The 14085-nt window shown below is 36.1% G+C and overlaps 1 protein-coding gene and 1 long non-coding RNA gene across 2 annotated transcripts; one reads left to right on the top strand and one right to left on the bottom strand.

The window, feature by feature from the left end:
* The first annotated feature begins 457 nt into the window (after window positions 1–457).
* LOC118484786 lies at window positions 458–8184 on the top strand. Its single transcript, XR_004874467.1, has 3 exons — window positions 458–859; window positions 5364–5587; window positions 6633–8184. It is a non-coding gene; the product is annotated as an uncharacterized LOC118484786 (long non-coding RNA).
* A 1917-nt stretch (window positions 8185–10101) lies between these two features.
* LOC110894064 lies at window positions 10102–13170 on the bottom strand. The gene is made up of 2 exons (XM_022141233.2): window positions 12283–13170; window positions 10102–11271 (listed from the first exon to the last, which is right to left on the bottom strand). Exons 1-2 carry the CDS (start codon window positions 13070–13072, stop codon window positions 10202–10204), a joined length of 1860 nt encoding a protein of 619 aa, XP_021996925.1. The 5' UTR covers window positions 13073–13170; the 3' UTR covers window positions 10102–10201.
* Window positions 13171–14085: the final 915 nt, after the last annotated feature.

Genomic DNA, 14085 nt, shown 5'->3' with positions numbered 1-14085 from the left:
TCTACCCGGTACCATTTGCTCATCCCTGATCACGGTTACCGTACGAACAACAGCTCGGTGCCAACCGATACAGAATTGGTACTGATACCAAAAATACCGGTTACAATACCCATATATAAAGGTAAAAAACCAAGTACAGTTTTCTGAACCTCCGTCCTTACTTTCTCTCTCTATTTTCTCTCTCTTCACAAATACTTATCCTCACGCCGGAGGGTGGTCGCAGAGGGGCCCTCCCATCTCTGCGGCGAGCCTAACGGTTTTCTGTTTTGCAGGAACCTTTCTCAACTTTTGACAAGATCCAAACTCTCGTTTACAGGCTTCGGCCTAACCACGGTTTTTTGGTTCTTCAGCTATGAACATGATCGAAGATGATGATGTTGACGCTGGTTATGGTTGACGGCGACGGTGGTGCCTCGGAACTCCGAAAGCCATGATGTATGATGTATACGGTAAGTGTCATTTCTATTTAAGCCTCGGGAAGTTTTGTTTCTTTTACATAAAACTGATTTTAGGGTTTTTGCTAATTGTGGTGGTCGCCGATGACTGGGTGGAGTCCGGTGACGGCGGAGAGTCGCCGGCGACAGTGGCGACAGGGCAGTGGTGGTGGCTGTGCTAACAGGCCACTCCATCTCAGATACGTTCGGTTCAGTCAAGTCCGGCTTAGATTCAGGCGAATAAAAATGGTTTTTATTATCGTGGAACGTTTGTGCTTTTCGTTTGAGATTAGGGCTCCAACAAGTATGCTTTAGTAAATTAAGGCTCCAATTTCAGAGTTCTTCACTTCGATCGCAGGTACGCTTGAAGATAAGCACCGTTGGACTGCAATGATCTAGAACTGCGAATCAATAATCTGAAAGAGGTAAGCAACATATTTTTATGTTCATATATTAAAACTTGATGAAATATTCTCTTCAAGCAAGCAAACCATTGATATTTTTGATCCTATTAGAGAACTCAGAGTTTGCTGGCAACATTGTTTTGGCTTTCACTTAGATTTAGATTTAGACTCTGTTGTTGGATCTTTATTTAAGCCTTTTTTATTTGACTATCAATTTTGACCTACTAATTGTTGTCAGCAAAGACATCAGTTCATGGCTTTCTATTTTTGTGGTTTAAGATTAACTAAAGTATTGTTGATAAAAATCATAGCTTACTGTACATTTGACTTTCCATGAGTACTTTAAATTTAAGCATTGAAGTGATTAGCATTTCATTGGTTACGCTAACCTTTGATGCAATTTTAAACTGTACACATTTGATGAGAATTTATAGTTTGAAGTTAAAGGGCAGTGTCTATTCGGTTGTCTTACTGTAAGAATAAATTTTGAGAGATTCATTATGATTTATGATTCAGGGTTTGCATTAAGTGGTCTACACTGAACGGACCATGATTAGGTTCGACATAGAATGGTGTCTATGGTCCGAACTTGGATTTATATATTTTTTTTTTTTTGGTCAAAGTACGGTTTAAAATCTCTAAATAGTAAAGCCAGTGAAAGTATGAAAGGCATGTAAGGTCTTCTTAGCAACATCTGTTTAATTTGAACTTCTTATTCACTAGCTTTATTTTGGTGTTCTCAGGTTAATGGAGGTTTGATGTAAGAATTATTCACAGGGGCGGACCCACTGCCACCCTTGGGTGGGCGGGCACACCCTTTGAAATTTTATATTTTAGTATTATACGTATCATATGCGAATATCCCGTGCTCCCCCCCATGAAATTTTAACATCGCCCCCCTTGAAATAATGAATAGTTGAAGCAAGTATATGAAATGGATGAAAAAAAAAAAAAAAACCAAAAACACTACTCATCAGAGATTTTTTCTCACGGGAGTAGCAGGAAAAAATGGCATTTGGAGAAGATGATTAATGATGATTTTTTCTCACGGGAGTAGCAGGAAAAAATGGCATTTGGAGAAGATGATTAGATTAAGAAGAATAGGGTAGGGGTCATTTGGTAATTATACACCGTCAATGTAGTCTTACACTCATGTTTAACTTTCTTTTCAGTGGTACAAAATTTTCATTTTAATGTTTTCTTTTTTATTTCAACTCTTATTTAATTAAAGTATCCAATATGTTGTGTACATCACAACTATTAATCACTAAATAAATAATTCTCTTTTTGAATGGAGTATAGAACTCTTATATTTAAAAATGGTGTTCTTTCTAAAGGAAGCAAGTAGAAGCCGTTTAAATGACATGAGAACCCAATGGGAAGAATCTGCGAACAAATATATGGTATTTTTCTGATATGATATAAGATTTATTGTGTGGGTTTTGCTAGATACTAAACTAATTGACGTTTCTGCCCCTGAGGTAATGCAGGTAAGGTGTTTTTGTAAATGTCTGAAAGAACATACCAAACTCTTTTTACCTATTTTTTCTTCTCTTATGTGATTAGAATATTGGGATAATTTTAGCATATACTACTGATTGTTGCCCAGAATCTTCTTAACGAACAATGAATATAACAATGAACGAATAAACACAAACTAACCTTGATTGAATAAATACAAATCTTGAATGTATGTACAAGTGAATTGAATTGAGAGTCAATTTACAAATGAAATCAATCTATCCTATTTATAGTTTCCTACGGGTACGAGTGAATAGACGTGTCTCTTCGTGAAAGGTCGTGTCTCTTGGATGTGTGGTTGTGATTGAATCATGAAGAGGTGTGATGATTCTTGTCCACTCGATCAACAGTCGCGTCCTTTCCCTTGTTGCCTTGTATCGATTGGAATGGGTGTGTGTGTAGAGACACACCTATTCGGTTATTGATGGAAGTTTCCAACTTCCACTTTGTCAACTTTGGTCCTTCAACTTCATAACCGCCATGTCTAATATTATTTCTAATTATATAACTAACTATCTAAACTATGAGATGTTAAGAGATTAACCGGTTTCATTCACCCCCTTAATCTCGAACATCCTTAAGTTGCACCTTGATCTTTCTCCATGTCTTGCTTGCCATCCTGCACTTCTCCATTTTTATCATGAGCATGTTGTAGTAGATCGTTGCAGTCTTCTTTGATTGCCATTAGGAGAGTTGGTTCATCGTCTTCCTGCACCAGATTTGTTTCTTCTTCTCTTTGATTTGATTCAGGACAATCTGAGGCATAATGACCAAACTTTTGGCAATTGTAGCATTTTATCTTGCTTAAATCCTTCCCGAACTTCCTTTGGTTGCTTCTACTCTTGTAAGCATCATGTGGTGAATCTTCATCATCATCTTCTTGTTTGAACTTTCCATCACGCCATTTGTCTTGCGATGAGTTGAACCTTCCTTGTCCATTCTTCCCAAAACGCCTTCCACGACCATAGTTCTTGTCGCGTCGCGTATACATAAGTTTCTCTTGATTATATACCGGGTTTTCATCCACCAAACCGGTCCTTTCTTCATAGGCTTTCAACCTTCCAATTGTCTCGTCTAGCGTCGTTGTTTCTAAATCAGCGAATTGTTCAATGGTTGCAACAATTTGAACGAACCTTTTTGGTACAGAACTCAGAGGTTTCCGTACTAATGTTGGTTGATCAAAAGTTGATCCAAGACCACTTGCCCTCGTGACAATACTATTTAGTCTTGCAGTGAACGAATCGATAGTGTCTTCCTCCTTCATCTTTAACATCTCAAACTCTGTTTTGAGCGTTTGAAGACGTGCCTTTTGCACTCGATCTGCACCGATGTGTCTAGTCTTTAATGCATCCCAAATTTCTTTTGCACTCTTGCAACTTGCAACTTGTATTATCATATCTTCCGGTAGTGCTTGAAATAAATAAGCGGTCGCCATCATATCCTTCTTTTCATCCGCTTGCGTATTTTCTTTTGGTTCTATCATTTCCCATAATCCGTTTGCCCTCAAAATGGTTTTTATACGGATTGCCCATACTGTATAATTTGTAGACTTAAAAATAGGACACTGAAACTGGGAGAACGAACTACCCTCTCTAATTACTACCGCGTTTGACGGAGAGGCTCCTCCTGAATCCGCCATAATTTCTTTTCCAACAATTTTCACTTTCTATACTTTGGTTTTTTCTTAAAACCGAAGTCTATGATTCCAAAAAAATTCACACTAACTTTCTAACGGAATCAAACCAGTCTCTAAATCTTATATAAATTCCAGAAAAAATAGAACGTAGAACCTGGAATTTGCGAACCGACCGACTTCTCTTATCGTGATTCACCGCACGTTTTCTGACTTTTCTTAACAACCCTCTTGGCTGCGTTTTTTTTTCTTCCTTCTTGATTCGCGACTCTCTAAACACAAACCAAAAAATCAGCCCCAAACCCGCTTGATTTGCGACTTAAACTTCTCAACCGAACACCCTCTTGATGCTTTGATATCACAAAACTTCTCAGATTTTGTGTCTTTTGCAAATTTCAAACAACCCAAACTTCTCAGATTTGCGATTGCTTCTTCAAACCGGAATACAAACTTCTCAGATTTGCTTCCGTCTTCTTAACCCGAATCGTAGCCTCTTGCCGTGATTTGAATTAATAAAAAACTCAGAATCCAAACACCCTCAGTGATGATCGGATCAAAAATCGAACACCCTCCTGATGACCGATTAACGAACGAACAACAATCGTACCCGCTTGATGCGATTGATGTTAAAACTTAACAAAGAACAACCCAATCAACGCCTCCTGCGTGATCAGAATTGTCAGGGAATTCAACCACCCGCCTGATGATTATCTTCCCGAAACGAATTTGAGCCCTAGGCTCTGATACCACTGTTGCCCAGAATCTTCTTAACGAGCAATGAATATAACAATGAACGAATAAACACAAACTAACCTTGATTGAATAAATACAAATCTTGAATGTATGTACAAGTGAATTGAATTGAGAGTCAATTTACAAATGAAATCAATCTATCCTATTTATAGTTTCCTACGGGTACGAGTGAATAGACGTGTCACTTCGTGAAAGGTCGTGTCTCTTGGATGTGTGGTTGTGATTGAATCATGAAGAGGTGTGATGATTCTTGTCCACTCGATCAACAGTCGCGTCCTTTCCCTTGTTGCCTTGTATCGATTGGAATGGGTGTGTGTGTGTAGAGACACACCTATTCGGTTATTGATGGAAGTTTCCAACTTCCACTTTGTCAACTTTGGTCCTTCAACTTCATAACCGCCATGTCTAATATTATTTCTAATTATATAACTAACTATCTAAACTATGAGATGTTAATAGATTAACCGGTTTCACTGATGACCACTGAAATTGCACACTACTCTATATACAGCCATATTTTGTAGCTGCAAAATCTTGATATAAATGTTTAACCTTTGTAACATGGAAGTGACGGGTTATCACTCACGATTCTGATTTACTCAGCCCCTTTAAATGCAGACTTTTGATTGATCCTGGTGAAGATCAATGTCATCAGGTCAATGTTCTCCTATTTGTCTCCAATTCTGTTAGGAGAGGGATTGCTAGGGTTGAGGTGGAGGTGGAAATGGAAGCCCAGTCGCAGTCAAAGAATTTTGAGATCTATAAGTTGTTCAATAGACCGTGTTACTGTCAAGTTGTTAATCATGAGATGTCGCAAAGGAATCAAGAAAATGTTGGCAAAGGTGAGTCATTTATCAGTTTTTGCAAGTCTCTTATTGTCTTTAAGTAATCATCATATTAATTTAAAAGGATGGTCCATTTTGTTGCATATGCTAAAAGTAACATTCAACTATCAAATTACATGGACTCTTACCTAGAAATGAAATACCCTGCCGCACCACCACCATGCTCGATCCACTTTAGATGAAGAAAGCCAAGAATGCGATCTTGAACCAACGCTACGTAGCGCGCCGCAACGCGCGCGGGGTATAAACCTAGTTAATACATATATATGAATGTGAAGGGGTAAGTAAATCTACATATATTAAAAAAGATAACCGGTGATGTCAAGGTTAGTGATTTGCTCATTCAATTAAAACTAGAAATATATATGCTTATTTATCCTCCACACCCATGAAAACTCTCACCCTTGTGTCCACCACGCCCTTTTAGCGCCCAACGACGCACAGTGTTCCACACCCACATTGCTCATGTGGCGGAGCTTAGCGCTCCATGCGAACCTCCACAACACAGGTCTCATATACGTACGTATACAATCATTTTTTAAGGAGGGATACAAAATTTTATGATTATAAATTTATATATAGTAGGAGGTTTATTGGGGAGCCACAAAAAATAGGGAATCGGGACGATGGATTTTACACGCATAAAACTCATTTATGCGAAAAATATTTTTTTATTTTATTAATTTGTTTTCTAATACGACATTTTTGTATCTGTTTATATGCAAAGGATCATAAAAATGTTGTGTAAAAATGAGTTTTTTTTTTTAATATAAAATTTACGATTCCTTGGTTCCTACTTTTTTGTCATTCTCTAGTGAACCCACATCTGTATGTATATACACACCTTTCAAGTTTTTATCTATAAATCTCTTATTACATTACTATATATTATTAATTAATTAATATTAATAAAGGAATTGAAATGAATAATGATTTTAATATTATAATAATATACAGTCTTTTTACTACTTTTATTATTTTAATATTATAATATAATAGTTATTTTCTTTACTTTTTAACTTTTATCTTTTTTTAATATCAGGGGTTGGGATAAGCTTGGTGTCAACCGGTATCGAACCAGTACTGGTATCGAAAATACCGGTACGGTCCTGTTCGGTATCAGTACGTGAAGGTAAAACCCGTGACTAATACAGAAAACGTCAAAAGTTGGTGCCGAATTGACATTGGAAATCTTTTGGTTCGGAAATTCAGTGCTTCTATCCGGTACCATTTGCTCATCCCTGATCACGGTTACCGTATGAACAACAGCTCGGTACCAACCGATACAGAATTGGTACTGATACCAAAAATACCGGTTACAGTACCCATATATAAAGGTAAAAAACGGTAGAGAACCGGTACTAGGTACGCCAATAGTCTCTCGGCTTCCTATGCAATATAGGAACCTTTAAGCCGCCATTAAGGTATGGCTTGCTTTGAGTTATTAACATTGGAGCACAAGTTGTATTTCTGGACTGGACACATTCATGGCAATGATAGAACCAAGCATTAGGATTAAGTTCCTCCTCGCAAACTTCACAGAATAGTCACCCTCATGGTTTTCAATTGGGGAGTAAGCATTGTTTTCTCTGCTGCATGTCATCATCTGGAGGGGAAATGGGTGGGTCGGTCAGTTGCTAACATGTCAAAACGAGTACTTTTAAATTTATACGAATCAAAACTGGTTGGGTTGACACAGAAATCTCTTAGAAATTTCCCTATCGTTGATTTCAAGGAAGGTAACTTTATTTCCAAATTTTCTATGGGAGGAGCCAAAGAAGCAAACATAAGTTTATTTTTGTATGTTTAAGTTATCGAATGTTAGGTTTTCTAAGTTAGGATGTGTTACCTTTCTCCCCAGATTGCTTCTTTGCAATTTGCTTATTATTGTAATAAGAATTTAGCATGCCAAATACGATTAAAAAAGCTATGCAATTCAATAACAATATGATTTTGGAGTTTTAATTAATGCACAAAAAAGTATATTTTGGAAGACTTCCAACCTATCCAACCCATATAACATGTTTCTTTTTTTTTTATCATTATTTTAGTTTCACGTGCTTGACCTGCTAGAGATAAAGCATAATCCAAATCTACCCATCAAAGTCATTGAGTTTACATTGTCACCTCTATCAAATGTTCTTAACAACCAATTACCATTTTATTGTTAGTTTTGGGCCGTCTAGTAGAAGATTTCAGCGGGGCAGCTACATGTGGGCCAGAGATAACATCGATAAAAATCACAAGGTTCAACTGTATATGTAAAGCTAAAGTCAATATAATATATGTAAAGTTCTAAAAATATGGTCAGGGCAATGTTACATTAGTTTGTTGGGTGTTATTCGTGTATGCAGTGGCGAAGCTTGAGATGTCCGATCGGGGGGCGAAAGTCACAGGACCTAAAAATTTTTATAAAACCGGAGGGTTGAAAATATAAATACCAAAAAATTTCTATATGTACATACTCTGTCGGCCGCCCCGTCCCGCCCTTTAGAAGCTTTGTCCACGCATATTGTGTATATGGTTTTGGTTGTGTATCGGTTTGAAAGGGGGTCTGGGCCATGATTAATGATTGAAGAAATAAGGTATTATGTAAGGCCCAATAGAGATAAAGATATTGATATATTTCAGTATTTTTTTGAAGATGTTGAGAATTGGGTTTTGTTACTTTCGGCCTGCACCCTTTATATTTTTGTTCTTATTAACTGGATTGTTAGCTTTGGGCCGTCTAGTAGAAGATTTCAGCGGGGCAGCTACATGTGGGCCAGGGATGACATCGATAAAAATCACAAGGTTCAACTGTATGTGTAATAAGATTGAGCCAGCCATATTTGGGTCATGAGAAACACCAACTCAGGCAGTGGCGGAACCAATGTACGAGAGGAGTAGCCCGGGCTACCCCTCAACTCCATATTCGTAGTGTAAAAATACCCTTCAATTTCGTCTATGTAGTGTAAAATTTTTATTTTTTTTATATAAAAGATACTTCTAATCCCCCCAAAAAAAATTGGGATACCCCTGAATTTTTGGGCTAGCTCCGCCACTGAAGTCAGGGGATTGTAAAGATCGACATGGGCTCAGGGGTTTATTCTGATACCAGTTGGTTTGTAAGCCCAAAGTGGAATGATGGATTGAATTTCATTAGTCAACAGGTACTAATTTAGACTAATAAAAGCTGGGCCTTTTACGGATTTCTGTGGGCTTCAAATATTGGCCGAGAGATTGTATCAATAAATGAGTGTTTGGGCTCAAAAACCTACAGAGGAAGAATGAATTGAATGGTAATGCTATATGGGTCATTATGAAGTGGGCTATGAAGATTTTTGTTGGTCAAGATTGGAGTCAGATTGTTACATGGGGCTGAATGTTTTCGTTTGGGCTTGGATATTGTTTATTGAAGAATTTGGGCTTTAGAATACCATATGGACTTTTATGCTTGGGCCGAAACGTGAATCGTAGAAAGTTGAGCATGATCATAATGTGTATACTAGGGTAGGGCTTTTTTATGTTTTTTAGTTTTTGTAGTAGAGTTTGGATTTATGTAATGGGCCTCTCTTGGCCTCTAGGATTTAGAAATGGGCTTAGGTGGTTTGGTTTGTATAGGTTAGCCCATTTTATGTTTTCTTTTGGAACTAACGTAGATCTTGGGCCTATGTCCCGGGTCTAGTTTAGTTCTTTTTTGTGATCTTTCATTCTTTACTTGCCCGGTGATTCCTCGTTTCCCCAAAAAAAAAAAAAAAAATACAAGGATGCAAACTTCGTTTTATTAATGTTCTTTTAAGATTAATCAAAAGTGAAGTGTAGGGAGTATTTGGTTTAGATCAGTCAAAATTTTTAACCGATATTAACCGAAACCGTAACCGGTTATTAAGCGAAACCGTAACCGGTTAATAATCGATTTAGGAATAACCGGTTCAATAGGTTATTTAACCATAGGTTATTTAACCGTAGGTTAGTAACCAGTTATAAGTGTTTAGTATAATAACCGGTTATTAACCGGTTTTTTTTTAAACCGGTTTTTTAACCGATAGACTGGTTAACCGAAAAAATAAGCGAAAAATTCAAAAAAAGGCAAAAAAACCGGTTAATAACCGAAAATAACCGGATAATTAACCGAACCGGTTAAAGTAATTAACCGGACCAGTTAAAAAAATAACCGGTTAAAGTAATAACCGGCTAAAGCATTAACCGGCTAAAGCATTAACCGGTTAAAGTCAAAAAGTCAAATTAACCGGTATAACCGGTTAACCGATCCGGTTATTAAAATTAACCGGTTTGTGCACCTCTAAGTCAAATAAACATTCAGGTCAAAAAGGATTTGAAGTTGCACTATAGTAATTTTAAATTTTAACACTTAGAGATCTTGATGAAGAAGATATAATAATTAGATCCTATTTAATTAATTCCGTCTTTACTAAAAATTCCAACTGATCATCGGACTAATTAATAAGCTTACTTCGTCGCCAACAAACAACAACAACAACCAGTTTTATGCAATAAAAGGAATTAGGAATCATAAATGTTAAAACACTTTATATATAAACATGATTTATTATCAGCAATACATACAGATAGATAATTCTTATTGATACCTCAAGTAATGAGGTACTACTATGTTAAACATCTTGCATGGATTACAAACTTACACTCTGAACACTCGAAGATATATTGAGCCCAGAAGTGGTCACCACACTTGGTGCAATGACCACTTCCTAGTGTAAATGAAAGACGGTGCGGGTGATATTCAGGTTTATAAATGCCTCTCTCCTTTTGAAGGAGCGCAGGAGCCTTTAAGCCACCATAAAGGTATGGTTTGCTTTGAGGTATTAATATTGGAGCGCAAGTTGTATGTATGGACTGGACACATTCATGGCAATGATAGAACCAAGCATTAGGATTAAGTTCCTCCTCGCAAACTTCACAGAAATAATCACCCTCATGGTTTTCAATTGGGGAGTAAGCTAGGCTCAGCGGGTGCTTGTCGTACCTGTGCCTAATTGTCTCTGGTAATAACAAAGCACACCCAGCATGTAGATGAAATTCAGAAGCTTTGCAACTGAATGAAAGTTCATTGCGCTCCGAGAAACCGGACAAACACATACGACAATAGTCGTCTTCACTAGGTCTATCATACTCGTAATTTCTTGAAAGTAGGTGATTTGGGTGAGATTTATGTTTGATTTTATGAGGTATGAATGCACACCAAACATCAATTTTCCAATCACATTCAACACACGAGTAAGCAAACCCATTGCAACGATGACTGCAGGCACGACACATGAACCAATTGCAAAGAAACTTATTGCTTTCATTTGGCGAGAGAAGAAGGGTGTGTTCTTGGTGATATTTGTGGCCTTTTAATTCAGGAGGCAAGCGGGTGCACCACTCATGGAGAACAAAGTTGCATCCTTGGCCATTAAATTTGCACTTGTAAAACGTCGTGTTCTCCATGATTTGTATCAAGCATGCATTGCATAATGAGTCCTCTTCAGTCATTGTTGTAATGTCACTGCATTGTGCCTCCACAAGAATTAGCGGATGTTCATGACTATCATGAGTTATGCTCCTCTCGTAATTCCTTTCTTTGAATAAGAAGTCTATGACTTTTTCGAGGTTTTGTTCGGAGAGCGGGAGATGGAGAACACCATGATCATATTTTTCTGAAATTATACGTCTTGCGGCTGATATATAGTACACACAGTACTTGGTTATTAAATATTTATATATTAATCATAAGATATTCAAAGAAAAAAGACTTTTATAAAATTGGTAATTAGTTGCATCAAAATATAACATACTTTTTTTTGCAGTTACTTAAATCGTATATATGCAAATAGTTGCACCAAATAAAACAAACACGTACTATAATTTTATATTACCTAATACCTAATGTAACAATTTATACATTTAGTCTGTTTTAAAAACACTTTTTCTTTTGCATGTTTTTTGATGTCTTATAAATACTTCCTCGTAATATTTTAACATAATTGATAAAACTAGTTATAAGAAGATAATCAAAAACAATTGCAAATTTCTAAATAACAATATAAATAAAAAAATATTAAGAAAAAGTATTAAAAAAGCTTTTTTCGAAAATTTATTTAAAAAAAAAATAATTTGAGTGGTGATTGGTTCATCGAAAAAATGGGACGGGCAACTGAAAGAAAATTGGATGCAAATTAATTAAGTACAACAACTATACAAGTAGGGGGTTTGCCGTTAAAAATAAAACAAAAAGAAGGTTAATAAATAAATAGCAACACCCTAAAAACTAACATAAATTGTATACAACAATTAGTGGAAAAAGTATGATAAATTTTGGGTTATTGAATTTTAATAATCCTAAGTTTCACATGTTGGCCGATAAAATTTTCAACTCTAAAAATTCCCTTCAACGATCCTAACTTGTAAGAATTTGACCTCAATCAATTCTTTTTAAGCTGCATGTGCACTTAATTCAATTAAGGAGGCTGCAGATGCACTTTAATCTATTGAGGTGACCAAATTCTTATATGTTATAAAATGATCAATGAGGGCTAAATTCTTACAAGTTGGGATCGTTGGAAGGAAATTTTAAAGTTGAGATTATTATCGGCCAACAAGTGAAACTTAGGATTATTAAAGTCCAATAACCCATACATTTTTCGTGCAATTAACCCATCATAATAGTGAGTAGTAAGAATTAGATTTACCTGATTTGGAGGTCTCACTTCTTAAATATGCACAACCAAAATGGGCATAATATCTGCATTTTCCGCATTTATAGACCCAAAGATTTTCTTTATAAGAAAAGGATTTGTCGCATACCCTACATCTTGGATAAAATTTAGCTTGCTGGTCTACTTTCGGAAATCCAAAGGTGAGGATAAGTGGGTGAGTATGAAAGAATTTATCAAATGTACCGTCTTGAATTAGCAACCTTTTGGAACCAAAAACACAATCCCTATGGATAAAAGGAAGAAAACATGTTATACACTGATAATATACCCCTTTATGTTCATTCTCACAAGCATCACACATAGCCAAAATCTCCCTATTTGTGGGAATTAACGGGTGTTGGTGGCTAGGGTGATAAATAGTATTGTGGTGTGCCTCGTTCTTACCACAATTTAAACATATGTTTAACGTACATGGAGAACAATAATAACAAAGTTGTTTTTTCAAAATGTTACATTCACACACATGACACTTCTGTTGTGACTCATTTTGAAAGAGGGAAAGAGTATGTGTAGGATGGGATGCATGTTCTAATGTTATGGGAAGCTCTGAACACGATTTGTGTAGCAAGTAGTCACACTGGTTACACTTATAGTAATACCTATGGAAAAAAGTGATTTTTTGATCACACCGATCACATGAACGTTGAAAGACTTGATGGCTAATCAAATCTTTCTCATCATCATATACCGGTTCGTCGTGTGGATATTTTGGATTCAAATCTATAAGAGTTAAGAAATGTTCATGTTGTTGTATCACCACCATTTTTCTTTTTTTTTTCTTTCGGATTTGATTTGAAACTCAAGAATGGGAGGAAGAGGAGGATATATTTTTCAAAGTGAACAAAAAAACTTAATAGCAAACAAAAAAAGAACGAAGATAAGCCAAAATTGTGGCAAAGGAGATTATATACCAAAAAATTCAATTGATTCTGATGCCTTTCTTTATTGGCCCGAAATGTAAAAGTATAACAATAATTTAAGTTAAAGTAGAAGAAATCCTTATCTTTAGTCCTTTCGCAGTCGAAGAGTATATAACGTCAAAATCAAACATAGCACCAGGGTACATTGTCCCAGGGCACTATGGCTTTAAAAGTTTGTTCCCGCGAAGGTTACTACAGCGCCAAAGAAGAAAACACTCTCTCTCACACACACACACACACACACACATATATATATATATATATATATACACATACATATATAACTCCACATCTACATAACCCTCCACTACACACTGAAGTCATATAACCCCTATAACCCCTTTTTTTCCTACACAATTGTCATGTGTCGTATAACCCCCATTTACATAATCCCCAACTACACATGACATGGCCGGTTAACAATTATTTAAAAGGATATATAATTACTCTTAATTATTATGCAAAGTTGAATTCGTGAATTAATTAGAAAGGGTAAAAATTACATGTAATTTTTCTTTTCATGCTTGAACGAATAGATTACATATGGACACTTATACAAATTGATAATACTAATTTAGCGAAGAATTTTAGTAACTTATTATTATAACAAAATACTTATGGGTTTCAACATTATGATTCTATTTATTTTAAGAATATTTCATTAATAGTTCATTAATACATTGTTCACCGATTTACATGTAATATATCACACAAGGGTTAGTAACTTAATCATTGCCTGGTCATCACATCAGGATATGGCTCGCAATATCACAAGGTGGTCGCTTGGTGTCTGATTACTTGTACATTACCACGATAACTGGATAGCTTTAAAGGCTTGTAATACTTGTACATTACC

The sequence above is a fragment of the Helianthus annuus genome, chromosome 12, assembly GCF_002127325.2.
Source record: "Helianthus annuus cultivar XRQ/B chromosome 12, HanXRQr2.0-SUNRISE, whole genome shotgun sequence".
Taxonomy (NCBI): domain Eukaryota; kingdom Viridiplantae; phylum Streptophyta; class Magnoliopsida; order Asterales; family Asteraceae; genus Helianthus; species Helianthus annuus.
Note: the sequence above shows the minus strand (reverse complement) of the source record. Positions and strands in the feature narration are given on the sequence as shown.